Source organism: Coptis chinensis, chromosome 6 (assembly GCF_015680905.1).
Source record: "Coptis chinensis isolate HL-2020 chromosome 6, ASM1568090v1, whole genome shotgun sequence".
Lineage (NCBI taxonomy): Eukaryota > Viridiplantae > Streptophyta > Magnoliopsida > Ranunculales > Ranunculaceae > Coptis > Coptis chinensis.
The window spans coordinates 2,288,401-2,314,207 of record NC_141461.1 but is presented as its reverse complement, the minus strand read 5'-3'; the positions used below and the strand labels follow the sequence as shown (position 1 = coordinate 2,314,207).

The 25,807-nt window shown below is 36.7% G+C and overlaps 4 protein-coding genes, 1 long non-coding RNA gene and 1 pseudogene across 8 annotated transcripts; 5 read left to right on the top strand and 1 right to left on the bottom strand.

Moving 5' to 3' along the window:
• Positions 1-1,363: 1,363 nt before the first annotated feature.
• Positions 1,364-4,596, top strand: LOC147490673 (rust resistance kinase Lr10-like). Of its 2 annotated transcripts, XM_086565361.1 has the most exons (4): positions 1,408-1,731; positions 1,805-2,230; positions 2,317-2,394; positions 3,145-4,596. In XM_086565361.1, the coding sequence occupies exons 2-4, from the start codon at positions 1,918-1,920 to the stop codon at positions 4,401-4,403; spliced, it is 1,650 nt and encodes a 549-aa protein (XP_086421487.1). In that variant the 5' UTR covers positions 1,408-1,731; positions 1,805-1,917; the 3' UTR covers positions 4,404-4,596. The 2 variants fall into 2 exon arrangements, with proteins under 2 accessions (XP_086421486.1, XP_086421487.1); XM_086565360.1 differs by having other exon boundaries at positions 1,364-2,230.
• Positions 4,597-5,005: 409 nt separating this feature from the next.
• LOC147490672 (cysteine protease ATG4-like) lies at positions 5,006-9,875 on the top strand. Of its 3 annotated transcripts, XM_086565365.1 has the most exons (10): positions 5,006-5,147; positions 5,346-5,901; positions 6,370-6,455; positions 6,636-6,686; positions 6,823-7,193; positions 8,001-8,139; positions 8,408-8,463; positions 8,559-8,629; positions 8,717-8,981; positions 9,125-9,875. In XM_086565365.1, the coding sequence occupies exons 2-9, from the start codon at positions 5,427-5,429 to the stop codon at positions 8,932-8,934; spliced, it is 1,467 nt and encodes a 488-aa protein (XP_086421491.1). In that variant the 5' UTR covers positions 5,006-5,147; positions 5,346-5,426; the 3' UTR covers positions 8,935-8,981; positions 9,125-9,875. The 3 variants fall into 3 exon arrangements, with proteins under 3 accessions (XP_086421491.1, XP_086421490.1, XP_086421492.1); XM_086565364.1 differs by lacking the exon at positions 9,125-9,875 and having other exon boundaries at positions 8,717-9,070; XM_086565366.1 differs by lacking the exons at positions 8,559-8,629; positions 8,717-8,981; positions 9,125-9,875 and having other exon boundaries at positions 8,408-8,467.
• Positions 9,876-11,372: 1,497 nt separating this feature from the next.
• Positions 11,373-14,011, top strand: LOC147490671 (putative receptor-like protein kinase At5g20050). The gene is made up of 3 exons (XM_086565362.1): positions 11,373-12,274; positions 12,369-12,449; positions 12,639-14,011. The coding sequence occupies exons 1-3, from the start codon at positions 11,518-11,520 to the stop codon at positions 13,898-13,900; spliced, it is 2,100 nt and encodes a 699-aa protein (XP_086421488.1). The 5' UTR covers positions 11,373-11,517; the 3' UTR covers positions 13,901-14,011.
• Positions 14,012-14,950: 939 nt separating this feature from the next.
• On the top strand, positions 14,951-16,031 carry LOC147490670 (18.2 kDa class I heat shock protein-like; annotated as a pseudogene).
• Positions 16,032-16,262: 231 nt separating this feature from the next.
• Positions 16,263-18,518, bottom strand: LOC147490669 (uncharacterized). Its single transcript, XR_015200276.1, has 3 exons — positions 18,152-18,518; positions 16,684-16,793; positions 16,263-16,603 (listed from the first exon to the last, which is right to left on the bottom strand). It is a non-coding gene; the product is annotated as an uncharacterized LOC147490669 (long non-coding RNA).
• Positions 18,519-18,744: 226 nt separating this feature from the next.
• Positions 18,745-21,268, top strand: LOC147490668 (gamma-secretase subunit). The gene is made up of 2 exons (XM_086566882.1): positions 18,745-19,067; positions 20,815-21,268. The coding sequence occupies exons 1-2, from the start codon at positions 18,782-18,784 to the stop codon at positions 20,973-20,975; spliced, it is 447 nt and encodes a 148-aa protein (XP_086423008.1). The 5' UTR covers positions 18,745-18,781; the 3' UTR covers positions 20,976-21,268.
• The last annotated feature ends 4,539 nt before the right edge of the window (positions 21,269-25,807 follow it).

Below are 25,807 nucleotides of genomic sequence, written 5' to 3'. Positions count from 1 at the left end.
AAACGACCTCGCCATATCGTCTAGCTAAAAACCCAAGATTTTTGTCTCAAATGACACGCGAAGACCGCTTGAGTGTACACTAAAACGACATGACAAGACCGTTTGAGTGTTTGAGTGTATACTCAAACGACATGGCGAGACCGTTTTAGTATTCACTCAAACGATATGGCAAAACCATTTGAGTGTACATTCAAATGACCCGAAGATTTTGTTATGGCAAGACCGGTTAAATTGGTTGTTGGGCTGGGCTTTGATGACAAACTTGTAAAATGACAAACTTATAATATTTTGTTTTTTTGGGGGGTTGTCTAATTCACTTTGATGAGTGAGCAATTAAATCACCATTTTAATGTAGCAAAGTTTGCAAATGGGCATTTGGGTGGTTGTCCTATTACTACATTAGCGATGCTGGAGTTTGAGAGTGCGATTAATTGTTGTGGTTTGCTTGAAATTCCTTTCTCTGGATCGAGATTTACTTGGTGAAATGGGCAACAAGGTTTTCATTATCGATGGGCGGTAGAGTAGACCGAGGTTTCATGAATGCTGCATGGGTTGCTCAGTTTCCTTCAGTTAGAATTGATGACTTGGTGCGACAGAATTCAGTTCATTGTCCATTATTGATATCATTGGTGCTAATAGTTATACCGGTCCAAGGCTATTTCGTTTCCAAAGAATGTCAAAAAAATAAAAGTCTGTCGTACGCGAGTGAGCTAGGAAGCCGTGGAAAATCCTCGCACAAAATGACAAATCCATTCACACCATTTAAAACAGTTTTGTCTCCAGTTTCTAGTTGAAATTATCATAGAGTCGATCACATTAACGAGATTTTAAAAGCTAAAAGGTAAAGAAAAAGTCTAGAGTATAGTTTAGGGCAAAAAGATTTGTAGATTTTTTTTAAAAGTTAGTCAAAGCAAACGAATTGTGCATAAAAAAGAAACAGTCTTAGCTTGCTATAGTATGCAATTAATACATAATAATGATGATTTTTGTGCATTTGACCTTCTTTGTAACGACTAACATCTATATTTTTGATGAAACCGACGCCTTCTAGACTAATTATGTTGAGAATGAAACCCCCGTATTCAGTGGGGTTTTACACCTGTTAACAGTAATTACGTTGGTCATGACTCATGAGCGAAGACATGACGTAGAATTTTAGTTTTAGATTTAGAAGATAACAGAAAATCTACTGTGTGCATGAGAGAAAGTGGTGTAGTCAATCGTGTGCATTGCATCACGTAGTCTTGTACAAGAGCCCAGATGCAGGTGTTTTCTAGACCTGCTATTTACATTATTATGATCATAAATTCGAAAGTGACAAGTCAACCAATATAACCAGCTCAGAGAAAAGCTTTTAAATATTCCAGAGTCAATATTTGTATCCTCTACCCTTGAAAACAAGTCCTTGAGAACAAAGACACATTTTTTACTAAAATGAAGATTGCACTAGACCATGTCTTGCAATTCTTCTTCTTCTTCTCAACTTTCCTCCATCCCATTTACTCAGCCACCATCTCAACCAACTCAACCTACTACTACAACCAGTGTGCACCATCCACATGTGGGGACTCAATCTTAAAATTTCCATTTGGAAAAAGCCCACTTTGTAGTAGTGCATACATAACAACAACATGTGAAAACAACTCAGTCTATCTCATAGATGAAGAGAACACATACATCAAGTACAAACTGTTACATAACCTTACAAATGAGGTCTACACCAACACATCAGTAAGACTTGTTGACACATCTCTTTTTGGTTGTGGTACTATTCCTTCTTTTACTGGTTTAACTCCAAATTCAGGTTATGAAGCACAAAAGTGGGTCCTGTTAGGTGCTTTACATTACACTTCTGATTATAGGACAGGTACTTTTTTCAATTGCACTAAAGAACCTGATAAAGGCACTTTGGATAACATGATGAAGTCTCCTTGTTTGGAGTGTGGTGAGACTAGTAATTTGTGTTATTTTTATGATGGGTATACTGATCATGTTGCTAACTGTAGACCATTTAGAGTTGCTATTCCTGTTAAGGCTTTTGGTAATTTTAGTGGAGTTGGGAATTTGAGAAGAGTACTGCAAGAAGGATTTGAGGTTGAGTGGGATGGAGATTGTAATTCTTGTATGGTGAATGGTGTTGGAAGATGTGGGTATTTGAATCAAGAAAGGAAAAGTGGGGATGAGTATTGCTTTTGTAATAATGGAGTTCACAAAGACAATTGCAGTGATGGTAAGTTTATCATTCATTTTTCCAGAATTTTAGCTCATCATATTGATGATCAATTGATTAATTTGGTTTTTCTTGTTATTTTACAGGGGTTACTGTTGATCTTAATACTGTTGGAAGTAATGCTCCAAGCAAACCTCACAAAAAGAGGATTGGGATGATTTTAGGTAAGGCAATTAGACGCTCAAATTGTTCTTTAGTAGTATTCAATTTTAATATGTAAAGATTTGTTTGAACTCGTTCTTGTCATATATCAATATCGTATTTCCGTGTCATTGTAACTCTGTAAAGCAGCAAAGTTTGAAGTTGAAAAAAATCTTCCCCCATAGTCTGTAAAATGTTAATTGATCAGACAATTTGGTCTCATAACAGGTAAGATGTAATAGGCATCACTACCTGAAAAGTAAACAGGATAAAACTATGTTGACTATGCGCAACAGTGTTAATTGGTGGTTTCTTCCATTGGATTGAGTGATTTAGTATTCTCTCCATTAGACTTTGTGTACAAGGTGTTCATACATTTGGGCGAGTGTTAGCTATATTATGAGCAAATTGAATCTCCTGAACAAGATTGATTCACCACTTTAACAGTCAGTCTTTTAGGACTCTGAGTATTCAATAGAATACTATATGTGGTTGGTTCCAGAAAAATGTATTTTTCCTGTTGGATTTACACATATATAACACTAGTAATAAGTATACTGGAATTTACTCAACATGATCCATATCAAACCCACTCCCACTCCCACTCCCAACCCCAGCCGCCTCCCCCTCTCTTTCTCTGCCTTTTATTTTGGCATTTACATTCTGACACAGTAATGAATCAAGTATGATTTGATCAAGAAGTATGAGTTAGATATGATTTGTGATAATTTTCTTATTCTGTTAACTTTAAATTTCTTTGTGTGAATAAAAAGGAATCGGGATGGGAGCAGCATTCTTGTTTTTAATTGCTTCATACATTTTCTACAAACGAAGGCATAATAAACAAATTCGTTTTAGTGGCGGAGACAAGCAAGTATTGAAGCGCTACTTTGATGGGGACAAAGGCACAAGTTCAGCTTCGATAGAGACTTTCTTGCAGAATTACACTTCAGGAAGGCCAACCAGATTTTCCTACAAGCAGCTCAAGAAGTACACCAACAATTTCAGCCACAAGATTGGCCAAGGTGGCTTTGGTTCAGTCTTCAAAGGCCAACTTCCCAATGGCTTCATCATTGCCGTTAAAATCCTTGATGAGACTACTAATCATATTGAGACTCAATTCCTCAATGAGGTGTTGACAATCGGTCGTATCCACCACAATCATTTAGTCCGGCTTCTGGGTTATTGCTTTGATCAATCAAGAATTGCTCTTGTTTACGAATTCCTGGTGAATGGTTCTCTTGACAAATACATTCACCAAAAGAAGCAAATCAATAATGGTGAGGCCAAAAACACACCATTGCTCCAAGGTGTACCAGAAAATTTGACTTTGTCATGGAGCCAACTACTTGATATTGCTATTGGAACGGCGAAAGGACTTGCTTATCTTCATGAGGAATGTCAAAAGAGAATACTCCATTGTGATATTAAGCCTCACAATATCCTTTTGGATGAAAATTTCCAGCCAAAGGTGTCAGATTTTGGGTTGGCAATGGCGTTGAACAAGGAGAACAGTCACATATCGGTCACACATGGAACAGGTACTCCAGGCTATGCTCCACCAGAAATGTGGTATGTGAAGTTTGGTCCAGTGACAGATAAGTCTGATGTCTATAGCTTTGGAATGCTTGTGTTAGAAATGGCAGGGAAGAGGAGGAATTTTGAGGTTGATGCTAGCAAAACAAGTGAGATGTACTTTCCTGAGTGGGTCTTCTCCCATCATGTACTGAATGCATATGATGATGGAGGAGGTTCGAAATGGCACGAATGCAACGGGAAAGAAGAGGAAGAGATGGCAATGAGGATGGAATTGGTTGGACTGTGGTGCATTCAGTTTGAACCTTCGAAGCGACCTTCCATGAGGAAAGTGGTAGATATGCTAGAAGGGAATGTTGCCATTGAGATTCCTCCAGCCCCATTTGATGCCAACATGTCAGCGTACGGATATGGAAGTGAGATCAAAATCGCTACAGAAATTAATACTCTAAGCTTCTTTAAATCTTCAGGAAGCGGTCGGGATTCTTCAACTTGATCGAGTAGCATGTTGGACAAATATCGGCTCTGTACATTAACAGTGTGTCCAGATGATTATTTTTCCCTTTTAAGAGTGTAGTTTTTTCTGAGGTCTAGCTAGAATAGTAGAATCCTTCTGGTGTATTCGTGTACATAAATAATTATAATCTAGAGTACGTATACATGCCCTTTGGCACATATTAGTGTACAAATTTACTGTATCAGTACACTTTTTAATATGCTGATATGTGTGTGCTTACATAGTCGAGTAAGCGGAGCGAACGATTTTGGGAGAAGGGGGGCTATGGGAGACAAAAACTGTCCTCATCTTCTCTCTTGTTTTTTTTTCGCCCAAGTATCTTTCTCCTTCACCCATCTCTCTCTCTCCCCCCCCGCATCACCCAACTCTCTCTATCCGCCGCAGCTCCTCTCACTCCACACTGCCAGTAGTTATATGTATGTGTGATTGTGTGTAACCGACCCAATGAGAGGACAAAAGTGGTATTTACACTAGGAGGTTAAGTCCAATTTGGACATTTCCAAATTATTATTATTATTATTTTTTAATCAAACAGAAAATAAATAAGGACCTTCCTCATTCGTACGTAATCTCCCTTCTTTCTTCTCTCAATAATCACTTTTTTTTTTCTGAAAAACCAAACCATCTCTTATCTGCTGCATGCGTCCTCTTTGATCTTATCGAACAGCTACTTCCTACTGTTGTGGCCCCCACTCCTACACAAAATCAGCTCAAACTTGAAAGGTATGTGTGTTGGGCTTTTTTTTCGGTTGATCTGATAGAAATTGAACTTTTTTTTTTTTGTTTTTTAATAGGCATGATTGTAAATATATGAAAAATTCTCTCTTTATACTGAAGAATATGTTTGGACATGTAATTTTTAACATATTATTGCTATACTTTGAACTATAGACATATAATTTATGAATCACTGCTTTGCAGATGCACTTGGAGCTTTGACAAGCTTCCACGAGCGGGCATTGGGTTTTATTTTATATATATATATGTATGTATTACTAGGTGATGAAGGAGGGACTGGACTCAACTCCTGTTGTTTCAGATATTCCTGCAGAAACTTCAAATAGTTCTCCAGGAATTGATTTGACATCTTCTACTACTTCTGAGAAAAAAGCTAGTGAGACGTGCTCAAAAGTTTCGTACTGGTCTAGCTTCTTTGCGTCCACCTTTTCGTTTTTCGATACTTCTAGTGGTGATTCAACTACTAGTTGTTGTGAAAAGAAGACGTCTCACGGCAGAACATATGGTTGGACATTTTCTTTGAAGAGACTTGTTGGTGGAGGATCAATGAGGAGACTTCACGAGCGTTTGATTGGTTCAAGCAAGACTGGTGTTTCTAGTTCGTCTAGTGATATATGGCTTTTAGGTGTGTGTTACAGAGTTTCTTCGGAGGAGTCTTCCGACGAAGCGTGCAACACCAATGGATTATATGAATTTTCCGTTGATTTCTCGTCAAGAATTTGGATGACATATCGGAAAGGTTAGTTTTTCTTACGTTCTTCTATGTTTAACATGGTTTTTTGTGTTCTGTGATTATGGAATCAATCTGGTAATCAAGTTCATCTATGTTGGTTGAGTTGTTCTGTTGATCCAGATGTTTACTATTTGCTAATAAGGATCATAAAGGTGGGAAGTATAAGAAATTGGAAAATGTAAAAACAGCTGCTACCACGTGATCCATTAAAATGTTGCACTGGTGCCAGTGTGCGTCCATGGCTTTTAGGCTAAAATGTCAACCTAAGGTTTGGATTGTGCAAGAATGATTCCATGAGTTTAATTGATTCCATATCTACGATTTTGAACGATTTGTCAACTTATTTTAGATTTCATTTTACAAGAACTAAAGATGGAATGATGGAAATATTTGACCGATAAAAAAAAAAAAAAAACTAGAAACTTAGAAAGATGGAAAGATTATGATTGGTTTCCTTTTTCGCCTTCCAAACAGGTTTTGATGCTATTGGTGACTCAAAGTTCACCAGCGATGTAAATTGGGGTTGCATGCTTAGAAGCAGTCAGATGCTCGTTGCCCAGGTTTTATTTAGTTTTGTTTCCTTATTATTATTATTATTTTTTATTTTTATTATTTTTTTAAAATAAATTGTTAATTTTTTTATTGATATTTAGCTATGCTAGAGTGTATATGTCAGCTAACTATTTTAATTAGTGCGTAACTCCACATAACTAACCTGCTGTTTTTGTTTATATGATCAGGCATTGCTTTTTCATAATCTAGGGAGATCATGGAGGAAGCCAATGGAGAAGGTATGAAGGTGTACTCATTGATTTATGACCACCTAAAGATATTAGAAAACTTGAATTGGCTTAGTCGTGTATAGAGAGATAAGATTATAATTTGCTGTGCATTGGCTGCTCTGATGGTCTCTTGTTCATTATGCAGCCCTTTTGTTCAGAGTATATTGAGATTTTGGATCTTTTTGGTGATTCTGAGGCATCAGCTTTCTCTATTCACAATCTTCTTCAAGTCGGAAAGGCTTATGGCCTTGCCGCTGGATCTTGGATAGGTCCTTATGCCATGTGCCGCTCTTGGGAGACTCTTGTGAACTCTACGCAGCAATCTGACAAACCAACTTTGTCGATGACTATTTATGTTGTTTCTGGTGATGAAAATGGGGAACGAGGTGGAGCTCCTGTTCTTTGTATTGAAGATGTTGCTAAACTCTGCAGTGAGTTTTGTGAGGGTCAAGCTGTTTGGAAACCTATTCTTTTATTGGTTCCGTTGGTTCTTGGACTTGACAAAGTCAATCCCAGGTTTGTCATTTTCGTTCTAAACAATGTAACGTGCTTGACATCTATGCTCCTCTATTTCTCTATTGAAGTGTGTTGCAATGCTTGCTAAAAATTTATAGGCCTAGTTTGTGGCTCACTGAGTTTGTTGGTCAATGTATAACTAGGATATCAAAATTAACCAACTAGGCTTTCCATCTACCAACCATGGGATAATGCTACCAAGTTCCAATGATAATACTACATTCTTTACTGACAAGGAAATATATTAGTGTAATATTTTTGAATGAGTTCCCCTTGCCATTGGAGCCAAGAAGGGAAAATAGAAACATAGTTTATTGCTCTGGATTGTCCAGGTTTTTTGGTGAATCTCAAAATCTTTGTTATCTTGTTTTATTTTGGTATGGACGCCATCATTCACTTAGTCCGACTACAAGTTTCCAAAGCAAGGGTCTGTTAGCTGCAAACTCAGATGTTAGCTGTAAACTTAGATTCTATAGATTCTTGTTGTTATCTTACCATCTAACAACCTATATCTTTGTTTGTAACAAGGCTTTAGACTTACGAGTGTGATATCCAGGTTGAATTTATGACTTTTTCTATATGCCTCATAAACAGAATTATGATCAAATACTTGGGCTTTTACTGCATCATCAAGAACTCGTGCAATTTTGGTTATGTTCTTTATCCGATGATTTATGATTTAATTTTTTGGTGATATATGTTACACATCTTTAATCGATAAGAAAAAGGGAAATGCTACACATGATGATGGACTAAACAAATTTTATTAGGATCTTGTACATTCTGTTTGATAAATTTTTTTGTCAGGTATATTCCATCACTGTGTGCAACATTCACATTTCCCCAAAGCCTAGGCATCTTGGGTGGTAAACCTGGTGTATCAACTTATATTGTTGGTGTGCAAGATGACAAAGCATTCTATCTTGATCCACATGAAGTCCAGCAGGTATTCTTTGGTCTCCACTTTTTCTAACTTCTCTCACATTCCAACTTTCACATTCACCAAATGTTATTTGCGAGATTTTATCTTCTACATAGATTTGATAGATGAATCTTGCAAGACAATAAAATTTAAAGTAGACATTTTAGTTGGCACTGCTCAGTGCTCATTTTGTATGGAAAGAAAATTGATAGTACAGATTTCAAGGCTGGGTGTCTACCTTTGCTCTAAATAGCGTTGCTGACTACACCTTTCAAATCTGGTTGCTGACTAGGTTATGGATATTAAGCGGAATAACTCAGAGGTTGATACTTCATCTTACCATTGCAGGTAAGCTTAGGAGAAGATGCACTATCATGATTTTTTATAGACATTCTATACTCTTAAAATATTTTCTGTGAACCTAATGTTCATTAACCTTTCAGTGTTGTACGCCATCTTCCTCTTGACACAATTGACCCATCCTTGGCTATTGGGTTTTACTGCCGAGACAAAGGTACCTAGATTGTACAACTGTTTTCTTAATAGAAGATACGTAGGAAACCAAGTACTTAATTAATTTTCTTATGTGAAATGTATGCAGATGATTTTGATGATTTTTGTGCTCGAGCTTCCAAGCTTACTGATGCATCAAATGGTGCTCCATTGCTCACCATCACGAAGTCCCACAGTTCATCGAAAACAGTGTGCAAGGACTTCTTGGTCCATAGTGTTGATGATGAATCCCACGGTGACTTTGAGATGGACAACATGAATGAATCAGAGATCTCTACACAAGAAGATGACTGGCAGCTCCTTTGATAAATATAATGTCAAATGAGGAGGCCCACATCAATGTTCTAAGCTTTGTAAGTCATGGTCATATTTATTTCATTCTAGATTTTCTGTACATGTAACCGTCAAACGAAAAGAAATCAAATTGAAACAGCATTCTTTATGACCTGTTGATAATTATACCAATTCTGTACAACTGTTTTCTTTCCCCTGTCAGTGATGGTAAATTCGACATGCCATTGTATGTTCTCAAATCTGCTGGTGAGATGATCTGCCCCCGCGAAAGTATTCTGGTAAAAAACGGCACTTGCTACACTGGACTCCTGAAGAGGAGGTGAGCTATCTAATCCCTTTAGTAGTAATCCTTGCTCGCTAGGGTTTCTCTAGGTTTACTGTTTTTGTTCTCTAGGAGTTTGAAACGTAATAAACACTCATTAGATTCCTACTGCATAATAGAAAAATCTCCGCCCTGTTTTCTGGTTGAACTCAGCCGTCCTCCTTTATTCCCAGCAGCAATGGCCTCAACCATAGTTCGTCAAACCTTCGTACACTCTCACAGCCTCTTTCGCCTTCTCCTCACCATCGTCGTCTTCCTACTCCTCCATAGTTCGTCAATCCTCAATTTCCCCACTCGAAGATTAGCAGTCCTGGTTCCATCCACCTGTATCACATTCACACGTCACCAATCCAATGACTGATGTCTGAACTGTGCCGTCGCTGAATGGTCACCGCCTATGATCGGACCTGTGTATGTATATCGCAGCACGGAAGAATTAGGGGACTACGATTCAGATTCACACAATACAGATCGTTGGCACCAACAGCGAGCATTGTTTAATCATTAAATTAAATCTCTTGTGGCTGGTGTAGAGGGAGCCAAAAAAAGTATTTACTTTGTTTCTTTGGACTGGTGTTTTGCTTATGACGCTGAAATTGATGAGGATACCATAATTAAGCTCCGAGGTCAACCAGATGTTAATTTTGTCATGGATGATGTATACTATAGTGCTAGGGAGAAGAATGGAGTCCTTTTGCCTCCCTGGCCGGTTCAGTCCGCTTAACAAGAACTCTCCTTCAAGATATTTTCAGCTACTATCATCTGTCAGAACGTAGTAACTCTGACTTGAAACCTGAACACCGGCTCATTAATATAAAGCAACCTGCATCTTGTGGTGATTACGTGAGCACGCTACAAATGGTTAAACTTTGTATTCAAATGTTACAATGTTAGCTACTGTTATTGGAAGCGAAAAAGAAGCAAAACGGAGAATCTACATTTTGTTTGGTGCAAGATGCCTTTTGGTTTTGATGCTGAACTTGATGAGGATACGTTATATAATAGCATCTTTAGGTGAGATACTATATTAGTAGCAAACACCAAATTTTCAATAATTTGGTGTTTTTTCATTTTCAAGAGAGACACATATTGATGAAAACACCAAAACAAACACCAAATCGGCTAAAATTTGGTATTTGCTTTGGTGCTGTATCAAATGCGCGAGAGATTTGAAAAGAAAAGAAAGAAGAAAGTTGATGTGACACATCGTGCGGTTTTGGAAAAACCGCATAGGCTTGGGCTTCTAAGATGGGCTTTAGTGGCGCGGTTTTGAGAAAATTGTGTGGGCTATACGGCACGGTTTATCCAAAACCGCGATGGTGTTTTTTTAGTTTGGTTAAAAAATTTGGTGTTTTCTTGGTTTCTCTCCTAAATATGTTCTAATGTGCACTACTAATTTATTACCCATCGCAGGTGGAATCTTTTATGTTATATTATTATCACAATAGTGTTACTATTTATGACTGAAGAATCTGAAGATATAATTTATTGATCATTGATTTGATCCTAGCTAGCTCCTGACTATTCTTCAGTCACGCATTTTCTAAGGCTGAGTCCAATGGCTCTCTATCCCTTTAAAAGTAGTGTTAAAGTCAATAAAGTAGAGCTAAAGTCAATAAAGTAGCTCAAAAAAAATTTAAAAGTAAATTTAAAAGTCGATAAAGTAGAGCTAAAAGTCAACATATTTCATTTCATCTACATTTTACTCTAATAATAGAAATAAAATAAGATAGAATAATGAAATATGTCCGACTTTTTACTTCCACTTTAAATTTCATTTTTGTAGCTATTTTATTGACTTTAGCTCTACTTTATTGACTTTAACACTACTTTTAAAGGGATAGAGAGCCATTGGACTCAGCCTAAGTATTTTCTTCCTCTTATTCTTTTTTATTTATTTATTTTTAAGTTGATACCACGGACTCACAGGAGAAGACTATCTAAGTTTGTTAATCAATGTCAAGTAATGGATCGTGTGGTGCTAGCGTGCGTTATTGTTGTCAAAGTTCATTCGTAATGACTAACTGATTTTAAACGGTCTTCAATTTGTTTGACATTCAAATAATGTTCCCCTTGACATAGAAAATTAAATTCAATTAAGAGTCTCTTTCGTGGATGCTATATTTTCTACGAGACTAACCTCATCAGCTATTCTCCAATGGAGTAATCTTATTTGACCATATCCACTCACCATCTAACTTTCTTCCACAAGCGCAATAAGCTAGAAACAAACAGTTTTCAGAGCTCTCTTAAATAAATTACAAACCACCATTATGATATTAGTACTCTTCCTTCTTTATACCTTCTTCCAACTTTCCCACTCAGCAGACAAAAATTCTTCATACTACTACAACCAGTGTTTACAATCCACATGTGGAAACTCCATACTACAATTTCCCTTTAACAAGAATCCACTATGTAGTACTGCTTACACTCGAATACACTGTGAAAATAACTCAGTTTATCTCACAGATGAGGAGAACCCTTCCATCAAATTCAAATTCCTACAAAGCCTCACTAAAGAAGTCTACTCAAACACATCAGTGAGGCTAGTTGATTCCTCTCTTATAGGATGCGGTCCTATTCCTCCTTTGTCTGGTTCATCACCCAATGCTGAGAAATGGCTCATGTTAGGCAGTGTTCATTACACTACAGATTATAGAACAGGCACACTTTTTAACTGCACCAAAGAACCTGATAGTGGTACCTTATTGAACCTAAGAAAGGTTCCTTGTTTAGAGTGTGGTGAGACTAGTAACTTGTGTTATTTTTATGATGGGAATTTAGATAATGTTGCCAACTGTAGAACATTTAGAACTGCTATACCTGTTAAAATCTTCAATAATTTAACTGGAGTTGTGAGGTTGAGGAGTGTTCTTCAGAAAGGTTTTGTGCTCGAGTGGGATAGAAAATGTAATCTATGTATGAACAACGATGGTGGAAGATGTGGTTATCTAAATCAAGAAAGGAAGAATGGTGACGAGTTCTGCTTTTGCAGAAATGGGATCCATAAAAACAACTGCTCTGATGGTAAGCAGTGAAGATATTTTTTCAGTAATGAACACTTAGTCTGTACTCTGTAGCTTAGTTAATGTGATCAACTAATTTGGTTTCTGTTTTGAAGGGGTTAATATTGATCTTAATGCTTTGGCAACGGATACTCCAAAGAGATCACCTCGAAAATGGCTAGTTCCACTGATTGTAAGTAAGTACCATGTGACTATTCGTATCCTTTTTTAGATTTAAGACTTAGGAGATAAAAAAGTGGATAAAATTGATCTAATATGGTGTAAGGATTTAATTAATATGTGAATCGAAAGATAACAGAGAACAAAATGCCATTTCTGTTCATTGCTCTTTTTTTTTTATTGATTCTTTTGTTTCTGCACATTAGGTATCGGCACAACATTCTTGTTGTTGTGTTTATTCTACATATTAAACAAAAGTAAGCAGAAGTTGAAACAGAACTGTTTCAACGGCGAAGATGAGCAAACAATAATAAGTTACTTTGACGGAGAGAACAGCCTGAAACCAGCTTCAGTAGAGGCCTTCTTGCACAATTACACACTAGGAAGGCCAACAAAGTTTTCCTACAAGCAGCTCAAGAAGTACACCAACAATTTCACTGATAAGATTGGTCAAGGAGGCTTTGGTTCAGTTTTCAAAGGCCAAATCCCCAATAGCTTCACAATTGCTGTCAAACTCCTCGATGAGGCTACCTCGCAAAGTGGAACTCAGTTCCTTAATGAGGTTTTAACTATTGGTCGAATACACCACAACCATTTGCTTCGGCTTCTGGGATATTGCTTTGAACAAGGTCGAAGAGCTCTTATCTTCGAATTCATGGCAAATGGATCCCTTGACAAATACATTCACCAGAAGAAGCACGGAGACAATGGGCAAAGCCAAAATACATCATTACTCCAAGGTCCAATAGAACAATTAACTTTGACTTGGAGTCAACTATATGGCATTGCTATTGGAACAGCTAAAGGAATTGCTTATCTTCACGAGGAGTGCCAAAGTAAAATACTACATTGTGATATCAAGCCGCATAATATCCTTTTGGACGAGAAGTTTCAGCCAAAGGTAGGGGATTTTGGATTGGCACTTGCACTTAATAGGGATAAAAGCCATGTATCTCTGACACATGGAGCAGGTACTCCGGGCTATGCTCCACCTGAAATGTGGTGGATGAAGTTAGGTCCAATAACGGAAAAGTCCGACGTATACAGTTTCGGAATGGTACTGTTGGAGTTGGCAGGGATGAGGAGGAATTTTGAAGTTGATGTTAGCAAATCAAGTGAAATGTACTTCCCCGAGTGGGTGTTTTCCCACCATGTAATGAATGCCAATAGGGATAACAACAGAGGAAGTGTTAGTGGTGGCTCTAAATGGCATGTATGCAAAGAGAAAGAGGAGGAAGAAATGGCAATGAGGATGGAATTGGTAGGACTCTGGTGCATTCAGTTCAAACCATCTAGCAGACCTTCCATGAGGAAAGTAATTGATATGCTAGAAGGAAATGTGGTCATTGATATCCCTTCATCTCCATTTAATGCAAGCATCTCTGCTTACGGATGGAGAAGTGATATACCAATTGCACCACAGTTTGAACATTCGTCTTCACCTGAAATGTCTCAGAATGTAGTCTGAACCCTCATTATCCATTCGGGATACAAGAATTATTGAATAATTTGAGTTTTATTCGTTTACTTGTTAGAAAAATTCACAATATGTTAATAATACGCATTATGTTTTATACAAGTATTAAATGTTTTGAAATAAAAATTCGGTACACTTAAAAGAGGAATTGTAATATATATTTAGCAATATAATTAAAATGTTCCACTACTTTTATTCTACATAAACTCCAATAATCCAGATATACAACAACCAATTATATAACTGCATGTCTTCACAAACATTTATCTTTAACTGCCTTTAATTTTAAAAAATCTGACCATGTTGTCGAGCGGGTTCATTAAAATTGAACATTTGAATTAGATGAGTCAAGCTAGAGTCTAGTATTATTTGACTTTACCCGAACATTAATCATTTTCTTCTCCAACTCTTTTGTACTCATATCTATTTTAGAATGTTGATTTGCAAATTGTATGAAAAAATAAGAATTATAAGCAACACATCCATGTCTCTATGTTAGTTTACTCTTTTGAATTGCAAAATAAAATGCCTTTCACATATATACCAAAGCTTTTAAGAATGCCTTTCATAGTTTACTCTTTTGTTTTTATTTATGTATCTTTATGCTACTCATTCTTACAAGAATTTCTGAATAATTCAAGAAAGAACGTGAATTATTATGAATTATTGAAAAGTGGGAAAGTATTAAATATTCAAGAAATGTGGCTCACACCCCTGCCTTCCTAACCCATTACTCAAAACCTCCCCCGTGTCGGCCCAACCCATTAAACCCCCCTATTTTTAAGCTTTTATGAAATAAACTCCCTGTTTTTGCTAAAGTAATAAAATTTCGGTCTACTTTTAAATTCCAAACAAAATCTATTTCCTTTTTTACCCTTTTTCTTTTCCAGCACACAACTTTGTTTTGGGGTTTTTATTCTCGCCATTTTTAACCAACAATGACACAAATAACACACCGATTTCTAATTGAACTGCTCCTCACAACTTCACAACTCTCTATAAAAACCCCACCTCAAATCCCATTAATTCATCGTCAAGTAATCTCAATTCAAACACTCTTTATATCCAAAACAAAGTTCCTTGCAAGCCCAAAAAACCACAATGTCTCTAATTCCAAGCTTCTTTGGTGGTCGAAGAAACGATCCATTCTCACTTGATGTTTGGGACCCCTTCCAAAACTTCCCATTCAACTCATCATCACTATCATTTCCTCGCTCAAACAAGACAACCCAGTTTGCGAACACTCGTATTGACTGGAAATAAACTCCAGAAGCACATATATTCAAAGCAGATCTTCCTGGATTCAAGAAAGATTAAGTGAAAGTGGAAGTAGAAGAAGGAAGGGTGTTACAGATAAGTGGAGAGAGAAATAAAGAGAAAGAAGAAAAAAATGACACTTGGCATCGCGTCGAAAGGAAAAGTGGAAGTTTCTTGAGGAGGTTTAGGTTGCCTGAAAATGCTAAGGTTGATGAAGTGAAAGCTAGTATGGAAAATGGAGTTTTAACTGTCACTGTTCCCAAGGAAGAAGTCAAGAAGTCTGAAGTGAAATCAGTTGAAATTTCTGGCTGAGAATGTTAATGTGTGAAGATATTTCTCGCAGTACTGGTTATGACTTGTAGTTGTGTTTGTATCAATGTGTCGTGTGTTATGTCTTTTGATGGGCGGGTATGGACTGTGAATGGAGTCTAGTGTGAGTTTTGGTGGGGTGTGAATGTGTGATGCCTAAGGTTTTAATTGAACTGTAGTTTTACATACGCAAATATATGTAAAACTATATTTGCATAGTCACTAAAGCTATGAAAACTTAAATTTACATAGTAACTTTTGGAAATTAAATTAGCGTCGTGACACCTGACAGAATATATGTAAATGTATGTTTACATAGTCATTATATATGTAAATCTATATTTACATAGTAACTTGACCTATGAAAACTTAAATTTACATAGTAATTTTTTTAACTTTCTGGATTACTCCCATTGCGAAACTATGTAAATGTATTTTTACATAGTCAATATATATAAATCAAACACTAGTTAAATTTACATAGCATCAACTAGTAGATGTTTAAGCTAGCTTTGCTATCCAATTTAGCGATAGAGGATGAAATGGTGATCGGTTGTTTGGAGATTATGTGTTTGCGACGACAATAAATAGCTTCTTAATAACTACCATAATGAAGTATGTTATTATGACAAAAAGTGTTTTTTCAAGTAATCTTGGATTCACAAATATAGATAATTATATTGGTGTTTAACCTGATAGAGAAAGGGACTCTGTACACATAATATTTCCAGAAAAGCTATAAACATTTCATCCATCATAATAAAATGTTTTGGCAAAGTAATTATACAAAAAGTATAATCCAAGGCAAAGACTGAATATGCATAACATGAATACTAAACAACTCCAACACATTAACAGTAATAGTACATCATAATCGAACACTCCTAAGTTAGAATGGTTCCAATATTTTACCACAAATAAACACAATGTAATCAACTAGAAATACGGAAAATCAGCTCTTCATTTCTTGCATTCTTCTTTTGGATCCCATTTTTCTTGTTGGCTGATACAATCTCATATGTCAGGTCAACCCTCAATTGTCTCGCGTCTTCTACCGTTATATCTTGCATAGCTTTTCCACATATTATAGCATTCACAAACATAATGATGAATAATCCACAATCTGAACTGAAAATGCCAAAAAAGAAGTTTCAAATAAGAGATAAGAGATTAAAAAGACATTTAAGTTCGGGAAGTGAAGTTCTTACGATGCTCCTTGTTGTGGGCATGCTCCAACTTTGATATCTTTCATCAAATCCACATCTAGCAACCTTAGCTCCTGACGCCTACATCTAATAGATTCCACTACCCTCTCTTGCTGCATTCAATTGAACAAAAAAAATACCAAAACTATGTAAATGTATAAGAATGCAGAGTAACCACATACTACATCTTCTTCGAGATTTTGTAAATTTAGTCGCAAAATATAAGAATGCACTAACCACGCACTACACATTCAACTTCAAGACTAAAACTACTATGCAAATATAAGAATGCAGAGTAACCACAGACTACACATCCAACTTCAAGACTAAAACTACTACGCAAATATAAGAATGCAGAGTAACCACAGGACTACACATCTTGAGATTTTGTGAATTTAGTTTGCAAATATAAGAATGCAGACTAACCACGGACTACCCATTCAACTTCAAGAATTAAATTACATGGAAGATGCTTACCCATGCAAATGATAGGAAATATAGACACTTTGGTGGAGAACATCCAATTAGCTTCACCACTTCCTTGGGGAGGTGGAAGAACACGCACCAATCAATAATCTACCATAAACAAAGAAAAATAAAGTAAATTGCAAGTTTTTTTCATTTCAAAAGATTTGAGTAATCTTTTGTTGGGAAATAAAAAGAGAGTAAATAGAGTTTATGGTGGTGTCGGAAATAGAGAGAGAGTAAAGAGAGGCGAGGGTTTATGGTGGTGTCGGAAATAGAGAGAGAGTAAAGGACTTCATAGTATTTCATTCCAAGACTTCTACAAACACCGAAAACTAAACTTGAAATTGTGGACTTCATAGTACCCCTCCCAAAAGAGAACTCGTTTTGGTGGATATCTCACTAGAAATTGGAGTAGACGAGGCTTGAAATTGTAGGGTTCTCGTTCGATCGATCGATTGAGAGAGAGAGGGATTTGACCGAACATAGTGGATCGGAGTTTCGTTTGTAGCCTTACTAGTCTAAGACCTAAGTCATTGCTAGCCTACTAGTGTCCACTAACATGAAAATGCAAAGTAAAGTTACTATGCAAATTTAAGAATGCATAGTAAAACTACTACGCAAATTTAAAAATACAAAGTAAAACTACAACACAAACATGAAAATGCAGAATAAAGCTACCATGTAAATTTAAGAATGCATAGTAAAACTACTACGCAAATTTAAAAATGCAGAGTAAAACTATCACCACACATTACACAAACATGAAAAAACAAACACAATAAAAATTAAGAATGCAGAGTAAAAACTATTACGAAAATATAAAAATGCATAGTATAACTACTACACAAACATAAAAATGCATAATGAAATTGCAAAGCTATGAAAACTAGAAAATACATAGTAAAATCACTAAACAAACGTAAATTCGTATTTACAAGCATATGAAAATTTATTTTTTTCATACAAATTTATAGAAATATGATTAAAGGTTGAAGATTCTCACCGGATTTGGTTTGTTCGCCGAAGTTTTTGGAGCAGTCATCTTCTCAATTTCATCTCCATCTCTTCTAGAACTTGAAAGTTTGATTTTTTTTTTTTTTTTTTTTTTTCAAATTTTTTCGAGATTGTAGAGTTCTTCATTTTCTCTTTTGTTGCTTTCATAGTTTTTGTTGGTGATTCAACCATTTATTTCTTTTGTTTTGCCATCTTAACTATGTGAATTTAGATTTGTAGGAGAAGAAATTTTAGATCTAAAAAGCTAAAGAGAAGGAAGAGAGAAAATAGAAGGATTCACAGGTTCACGGGTCTGTTAAGTAGGGGGGTATTTTTGTCAGCTTATTATTTAAAAAAAAACAGGGAGGTTTTGTGAGTGGTTAGGATTTGAGGGGTTTTAATGTACCGGTTTTTTAAGCAAGGAGATTAAACGCAATCTCTGATTAAATATTTAGGTTTTAAATTCCAAGTATATGTTGAAATATCGATAACTATCACCGATATTATGATATTTTGTACAATATGCCGAGAAATGACTAAAATACCGACATGTTGAAGTTTCTGGGAAAAAACAAAACGCAAAATAAGCTCACACCTGGTTTTCTTATAGAAAGAAAGAAAGAAAGAGAGAAGAGAGTCAATGGAGAGAAGAGAGAGTGCAGGAGAAGAAGAAGAAGAAGGGAGAAGAAATGAAGAGAGGGTTAACAACACAAGGGGGATTATTTTACGTGACCAAAACAACAATCGAGAACCAATATGGCCAACAATAGACGGACCACTTGGTTTATCAGAAGATGAGTCATTGAGTTATGCTCGAAACTTTTTCAAGTTTGGTTTTTTTTTACTTCCTTGGCTTTGGGCTCTTAATTGCTTCTATTTCTGGCCTGTTCTTCGTCACTCTCCTTCTTTTCCTCGCATTCGAAGATGTAAGTGTGTTTTTTTTTTTTTTTTAATTGAGTTGATAATTATGGTGTTTTTGGTTTTTGTAGTTAATTGAAATGGGATTTTGATTGTTTGATCGGTAATGGTAATTTTTGTTGATGTTGGTGTTTGAGAAGAAAATGTAGATTGTTTCATGTAATAGGTGAAGAAAAATGCTTGATGCAACAACTATGAGGCCTAGCTTCAAGTGAACAAGTAGTGGTATTAATGGTAGAAATGTCACTTCATTACTTAAAACATGGATGCAATCCTAATTCCTATATGTGGTGTTTATATCGTTATGTAGTTTTAGGTTTGTTAACCTGGGTGTCGCTCCCCAATATAAGTTTGGAAAGTTTTCCTTAGTTTTGGCTTTACATTACTTGACTATTTTATAATTAAAGATAATATATTAAGAGCTATGGAAGTAAGTTTGACAGGATACCTTGGAATAAAGGTGGGAAAGTAGGAGTTCTTGAAGTATCTGTGAACTCGTGCAATATATGTTACTGGTTTCAATTTTCATATTATGTGTGACTGCGTTAGGCATATTGAAGTGTTTTCATATCATAGGAAGAAACACAGAACGAGAGACAAGGCACAATAAAAGGAGCCAACTGCACAAGCTACTGTATACTAGACTTTTGGCACTGCAGTCAGGCGGCAGGCAATGCCTTCTTGTTATATAAGAAGAACATGTGAACTGGCAGTCCAGATGTACGGGAATAGGCATTAGTGCTGTATTCATAGGAAACATCGAAAGCACCACGTCAAGCTTTTTTGCGTCATAACGACTCTTTGTCGACACAACAAAGGCCTAAACAAGAGCGAAGTATTGTGGACTTTTTTTTTTTGGTAAGCCTGTTTTAAATGAGATCAGTAACTCTTTGATGTTGGCGGGGTTCGAGCCCCAGACCTCTGGTATCATCACCCAAAGGTTTTACCGACTTTGGCAACCACACAAGTCTAAACCTAACTCATTTTGAAGGAGGAAGAAATAAACAAGAGAGGGAAAGGGAAAAAGTCTCATTATAGTGTAACATAATAGATTATGGGATACTAAAGCGGTTGATGCAAATGTATCTGATTCTTATCTATAATACTTGCTATAAAGTATAAATGTACAAAATTTCTAGGGAAATTGGCCGTGGTTCTGGTTGCTTGTGTTTACAATCGATAGTAGAGGGTTATCGTTTTGCTGACTAACTTTAAGGTTTTATTCATTAATAGTACATCTGGAAAGAAAGTAAATTGTTGAAAAGAGACTTCTAGGGTAAGTTTAGTTTACTTAGTCAACATGTTAAGCAGTGTAATCAGCCAGAGAGTTTAGCAGGGCTGACCAGCTGAGAGATTAAGGTGTGGAAGCAGGTTATTTCTTTTGTGAGTTTGCGGTATAGGAGTAAAAGCAGTGATTTTCAAATTTGAGATTTAAGGTTTAAGAGTAAGGAATGGTGCAAGTGTTTCATAACTTTCGTTTCATGTGTTTGTGTTCAGACTTCAGAGTGTTGTCGGCGCCTCTAGTGAAACAAGATTCCATCATTCCCCTCTCTCCAGTACAGTCTTTTTTTTGTTCAAAGATATATTCTTCAGAACTATAGAGAATTTACCGCAGAGAAATAAGTTTTAGGAAAATCTTATATAGTAGTTTGGTGAAATCTGTGATCTTTGCCTCTTTCCACTTTAAACACTGCAATTCACCAACTTCATGGTTGCTGTTTCTGTTATTTATTTTTCGGATTTATTCTTTTTCAGATGTTTTTGGATCTGCAATTGGATTCGTAGGATTCACTGTGCTGCTTTCGTCTTGGGCTCTCACATTCTCTATCGGTGGGGAGCATCTCTTTGGCCCCGTCTGGGGAAAGCTTGTCATGTACAACGTTGCTGATAGGTTTGGCCTGACAGGTTGGAACTAACACTCATCCACCCATTCTCAATTGTAACTAGTCAGCGGTCACCACACATCTTCTCTTTTTGCATGGCCACTTCTATTATAAACCAGTTCCCGGAGAATCTGCAACCCAACCGACCCCTTAATAAAATTCAGTTAAAATTTTGTGATGTAGTTCTGAAGATGTTGAAAAGGGTTTGTAACTTTAATGTTTTAATTAGTGTGCTTTTTTTATTGTTCGATATCGTCAAAAGATAATTGGACCTATCAAAGTTATGAAGATGCATAGAGTTGTAAATCTATGGTTTATTACTGTTCTCAGCCATCTTAAATTATTTCACTTTGTTATGTCAATTGGAAATGGTTAAAGACAGAAATCATTAACCTTAGTTTACTTGTTTTCACTAGTATGAGTTACTTGCTGACTGTAGGAGCTAGCATATGAGCATTGGTTAAGTTGATAAATGGTTGGAATATTGAGAGGCACCCCTGCAAGGTTTTGGGCAAAATGTGAAGGGCCTGAGATCACCCAGCTCGAACTCTCTCGCTAAGCCCCCACCAACTCATCTCTCTCTCTCTCATGCGGGCTTCTTCAAATTGGGCCGTCTCTATAAAAGTACCGACGACCCAATCTGTCTACTTGTCAAACCGTCCGTCCAACTATATATGACAGGCCTTAACGAGTTGAGTTTTGCATTTAGTTAACCATTTCTTGTCCATGTACGAAGACTCGCAGAGTCAGTCTCCCTCCCGAAAATTAAGAATCATCCTGTTTGGCAATTTTTTCTGCATTGCAATTGGAATGGAAATCTCAAATCTCTAAAATCAAGAAATTGTAAGTTTCTATAGGGGCAGAAATTTGAGATTTTCATACATTCAGGAATTTTAACCACTTGAAATTGTAAATTTTGGAATTATATTTTCAATTCTAATTCTATAGGAAAATTTACAAACAGACCCTTGGTTCGCTATTTTCCTAACTATTTTGTTGTTAGAATATTCTAGGACGTACACAAACGCCAGCACACCTTTTAGTAAACCTAATCCTGTAAATTGATCGCGAGATGTGTGTGACTACTACAGTACTACCATGCCTTGTTCATAATATCGTTTTCAAATCCCCATCGTTTAAAAATTAATTTGATTGTTATCTATCAACACACTTGATATATCTTGAAGGTGTAGTGGTGGACTGGGCAAGAAACTAGAAAAGATCAAAGAATACATTGCCCTGATAACGAATCATGCATACAACCGAGTCAGTCGTAAACTAACTGCATTGATTTTGCTTATCCCATGATTGTATGTATTTCACATTTGCACCCTAGGCCTGATCGCCGTTCGATCTTGTTCGATCCAAGATCGAACGATTAACGATTCTATTGACGACTTAGTCGAGGTAGCTAAACCATCATTTTCTTTCGAAACTAATTCAATTATGTTAACTTATTCGTTTACGATTAATATGGCAATTGGGTACTTTTGTTGCCAAACGAGATTAAGCAAAACTAATCTCCTTCATCAACCAACTTCACTTGATTCTCATTAAAAATGAAGAAACAAAAAGAAGAGAAAGACAACACACTAACCATGGGTCACTTCTCCTGATCTTGTGTTGGATCCCACGTCATAATGGTCTAAATTCAGGTATATTGTTGTGAAGTGATTGTTCATTACTTCATATCAACTCTCAAAACAGATTCAATTATGCCAACACCATATAAGCAGGTCTGATATAACAAAATGCATTAAATGACACAAATATGGGGTGGAAGAAAATGTTTTTTACAAGTTAACATTTCTAATTGAAGCATGAAATAGGACCCCAAGAGCACTAAAATGGAGTTTGATATTATAATGGTGAGCTGTAAAAGTGTATATGGCCGTTGAGGAGTGGGAAGAGAGGAAGAGTTGATGTGTTCGTCAAATTGGTTTGTTGATGTTTTCAATGTTTGTCTTGGTATAGTTTTGAAAGGATGGTTTAGCTTGAAATAGATAGAGAAAGTGAAAGAGGAAGTGAGAGAGATGTAAATGGTAGCTTATGTCAGTTTCTTGGTAGAGTAAAATATGCTTGTTATGAGAAGTAGGCAAAGTGGGATATGGATGTTTGTTTGTTGACTTTGTTCAGGTAACTGAAATGCTTTGCATTTACTGTTTGAAAGCCATTTCAAATCTTTCTATTCATGCTGCACGTCGTGTTTTTATGCATATCAGAGATAGAAAATGTCTCTTTTGGTGGCTAAGGTGATTGAAGTGTGAGAATGCTAAACATGTAACATGAGATTAATATTGTTAGTTTGTAACACACAACGAACGGAAGCTTTAGCTTGCAGATTTTACAAAGATTAATATTTTATCAGTTTTGATATATGTCCCCAAGTTGATGCATCCATATCTTACTGATCTCAGATGGTTTAAATGTGGTAAATGCATATCGTGATAATCTTATGGAATGTCCGGAGTCTAGACATACAAGTATGTAATAGTCAAATGTAGAATTAAACACCTAATTAAAGAGACAAAACACAATGATTTATAGTGGTTCGGTGCCAATGCGGTGACCTACGTCTACGGGAGAAGAAAGGTTTTATATTGCCTGATTGATGTGGTTTTTGTGTTGCAGAGGTGTTTATATAACACAATATGAGTGCATATTCGTGTCTATAGTTTCCAAAAATATTGGAGACTTTCCTTTATAGAAAATATACAAATCTGACAAATCCCTGTCAAAACCGACTAGGGCGCGTCCCGCGCTCCAATTAGGCTTGCGGAAGGCGCGACCCGCGCTCTTGCCTTTGGTTGACCTCCAGTACCTTCAGCGCGACCCGCGCCTTCTCTTTATTCTCCCACACTCCCCCTCAAGTTGGTGCGAAGATATCCAGCGAACCCAACTTGAAGAGAATATCATGGAACTTGGAAGCTGGAAGTCCCTTGGTAAAAATGTCTGCAAGTTGTTGGTCACTTCGAAGAAAGGAGGTAGTGATAATGTTAGACTATACTTTTTCACGCACAAAGTGACAGTCAATTTCAATATGCTTAGTTCTCTCATGAAACACCGGATTTGCAGCAATGTGCATAGCAGCTTGATTATCACAGTAAAGTGTAGTTGGCAGATGCAACCCAAAACACAAATCCTTCAGAAGAGCGCGAAGCCATATGATTTCACTGGTGGTGGAAACCATAGCCCTGTACTCAGTTTCTGCACTAGAACGAGCCACTAAATTCTGTTTCTTGCTCTTCCAAGTGACTAAATTACCTCCCACAAAGATACAATAACCGGAAGTAGACCTCCGATCAACTGGACATCCCCTTGTCAAAGATCACGTAAGCGATAATAGATGTATGCCCATTTTTCCGCATCCAAATACCTGCAGCGGTGACCCTTTTCGATATCTTTGCGGATTCTAGAAACTGCATTCATATGTGGAGTCCTTGGAGCATGCATAAAACGACTAACCAAGCTTACTGCATAAGAAATATCTGGTCGGGTAATAGTTAAATATATTAGTTTACCAACTAATCGCTGATACTGACCAATGTCAATAAGAAGATCACAGTGTTGTTCAACTTAGCTCCACTGTCAGTTGGAGAATCAGATGGTTTTACCCCCAGTTTTCCTGCTTCACTCAAAATATCCAACACATACTTTCTTTGATTTAGAAATATACCCTTTTTTGAATAAGCAATTTCGATCCCAAGAAAGTACTTCATAATACCCAGATCCTTGATGGCAAACTTCTTATGCAGTAACTCCTTGAGCTTGGAAATCTCGATAAGGTCATCACCTGTGATAGTTATGTCATCAACATAAATAAGAACAATAACCAAGCCTGACCTGCTAGATTTAACAAATAAGGAAGGATCAGCATCACTTCGCTTAAGGCCGGTCATAGTTAGAATAGAACTGAGCTTGGCATACCACACTCGTGGAGATTGTTTAAGTCCATAGATAGCCTTTTTTAACTTGCATACTAATCCGACCTTAGTCTCCTTTGGATGTCCAGGTGGGATGCTCATATACACTTTTTTTTTAAGATCTCCGTGTAAGAAAGCATTTTTCACATCCATCTGAAATAATTTCTAGTCTTGATTCACAGATACAAGAACTCTAAACGTATTCATCTTTGCAACCGGTGCAAAAGTCGCCTTGTAGTCCTGACCATAAGTTTGGGTGAATCCTCTTGCAACAAGTCGAGCTTTAGACCTTTCTAAGGAACCATCACTGTTGAACTTGTTTCTGAACACCCACCGACAATCAACAGTTTTCTTTCCATACGGTAGCATAACAATATCCCAAGTGTTATTTTCGTCTAGAGCACGAAGTTCTTCTTACATCGTCTTTCTCCATACTGGACAAGAGTTAGCTTCTCTAAAGTTCTTGGGTTCTTGCATGTCATCGACTGTACTTAAGAAAGCATGATGAGATAAAGTGATATTTGCATACGTTATATACTCCTATAGAGGATATGTAACATCATGCAAAGAATAAAAATTCTTTAGTGGTAGGAACTATACCTTCACCAACCATTTGGACAAACACAATGCCTTCACCAACTGCTGGGAGAGGAGCTAAATCAGCCGTAATAATAGCTGGGAGAGGTGCCAAATCTGCCAAACACTCCCCCTAGGACCGATTCCCAGACACAGCTGAATCGTGAAAGAAAGCTTCAGCTTCCACAAATCGGACATCACAAGAGACAATCAGTTTCCTTGTCGTAGGATTGTAACATATGTAGCCTTTTTGTGTGGTAGAATAACCAACAAACACACATCAAGTAGCCCGAGCATCAAATTTATCTCGATGAATAGCTTGCTGATGCACATAACAGACACACCCAAACACTCGCAGATGAGAGA

Bases quoted from the DNA above. Each gene is read 5' to 3' on its own strand.
- LOC147490671 (XM_086565362.1), top strand. From the start codon at position 11,518: ATGATATTAGTACTCTTCCTTCTTTATACCTTCTTCCAACTTTCCCAC. The intron at 12,275-12,368 runs GTAAGCAGTGAA...TCTGTTTTGAAG, and splicing joins TAAAAACAACTGCTCTGATG to GGGTTAATATTGATCTTAAT. The intron at 12,450-12,638 runs GTAAGTACCATG...TCTGCACATTAG, and splicing joins GCTAGTTCCACTGATTGTAA to GTATCGGCACAACATTCTTG.
- LOC147490668 (XM_086566882.1), top strand. From the start codon at position 18,782: ATGGAGAGAAGAGAGAGTGCAGGAGAAGAAGAAGAAGAAGGGAGAAGA. The intron at 19,068-20,814 runs GTAAGTGTGTTT...ATTCTTTTTCAG, and splicing joins TTTTCCTCGCATTCGAAGAT to ATGTTTTTGGATCTGCAATT.
- LOC147490672 (XM_086565365.1), top strand. From the start codon at position 5,427: ATGAAGGAGGGACTGGACTCAACTCCTGTTGTTTCAGATATTCCTGCA. The intron at 6,687-6,822 runs GTATGAAGGTGT...TTCATTATGCAG, and splicing joins GGAGGAAGCCAATGGAGAAG to CCCTTTTGTTCAGAGTATAT. The intron at 7,194-8,000 runs GTTTGTCATTTT...TTTTTTTGTCAG, and splicing joins CTTGACAAAGTCAATCCCAG to GTATATTCCATCACTGTGTG.
- LOC147490673 (XM_086565360.1), top strand. From the start codon at position 1,435: ATGAAGATTGCACTAGACCATGTCTTGCAATTCTTCTTCTTCTTCTCA. The intron at 2,231-2,316 runs GTAAGTTTATCA...GTTATTTTACAG, and splicing joins CAAAGACAATTGCAGTGATG to GGGTTACTGTTGATCTTAAT. The intron at 2,395-3,144 runs GTAAGGCAATTA...GTGAATAAAAAG, and splicing joins GAGGATTGGGATGATTTTAG to GAATCGGGATGGGAGCAGCA.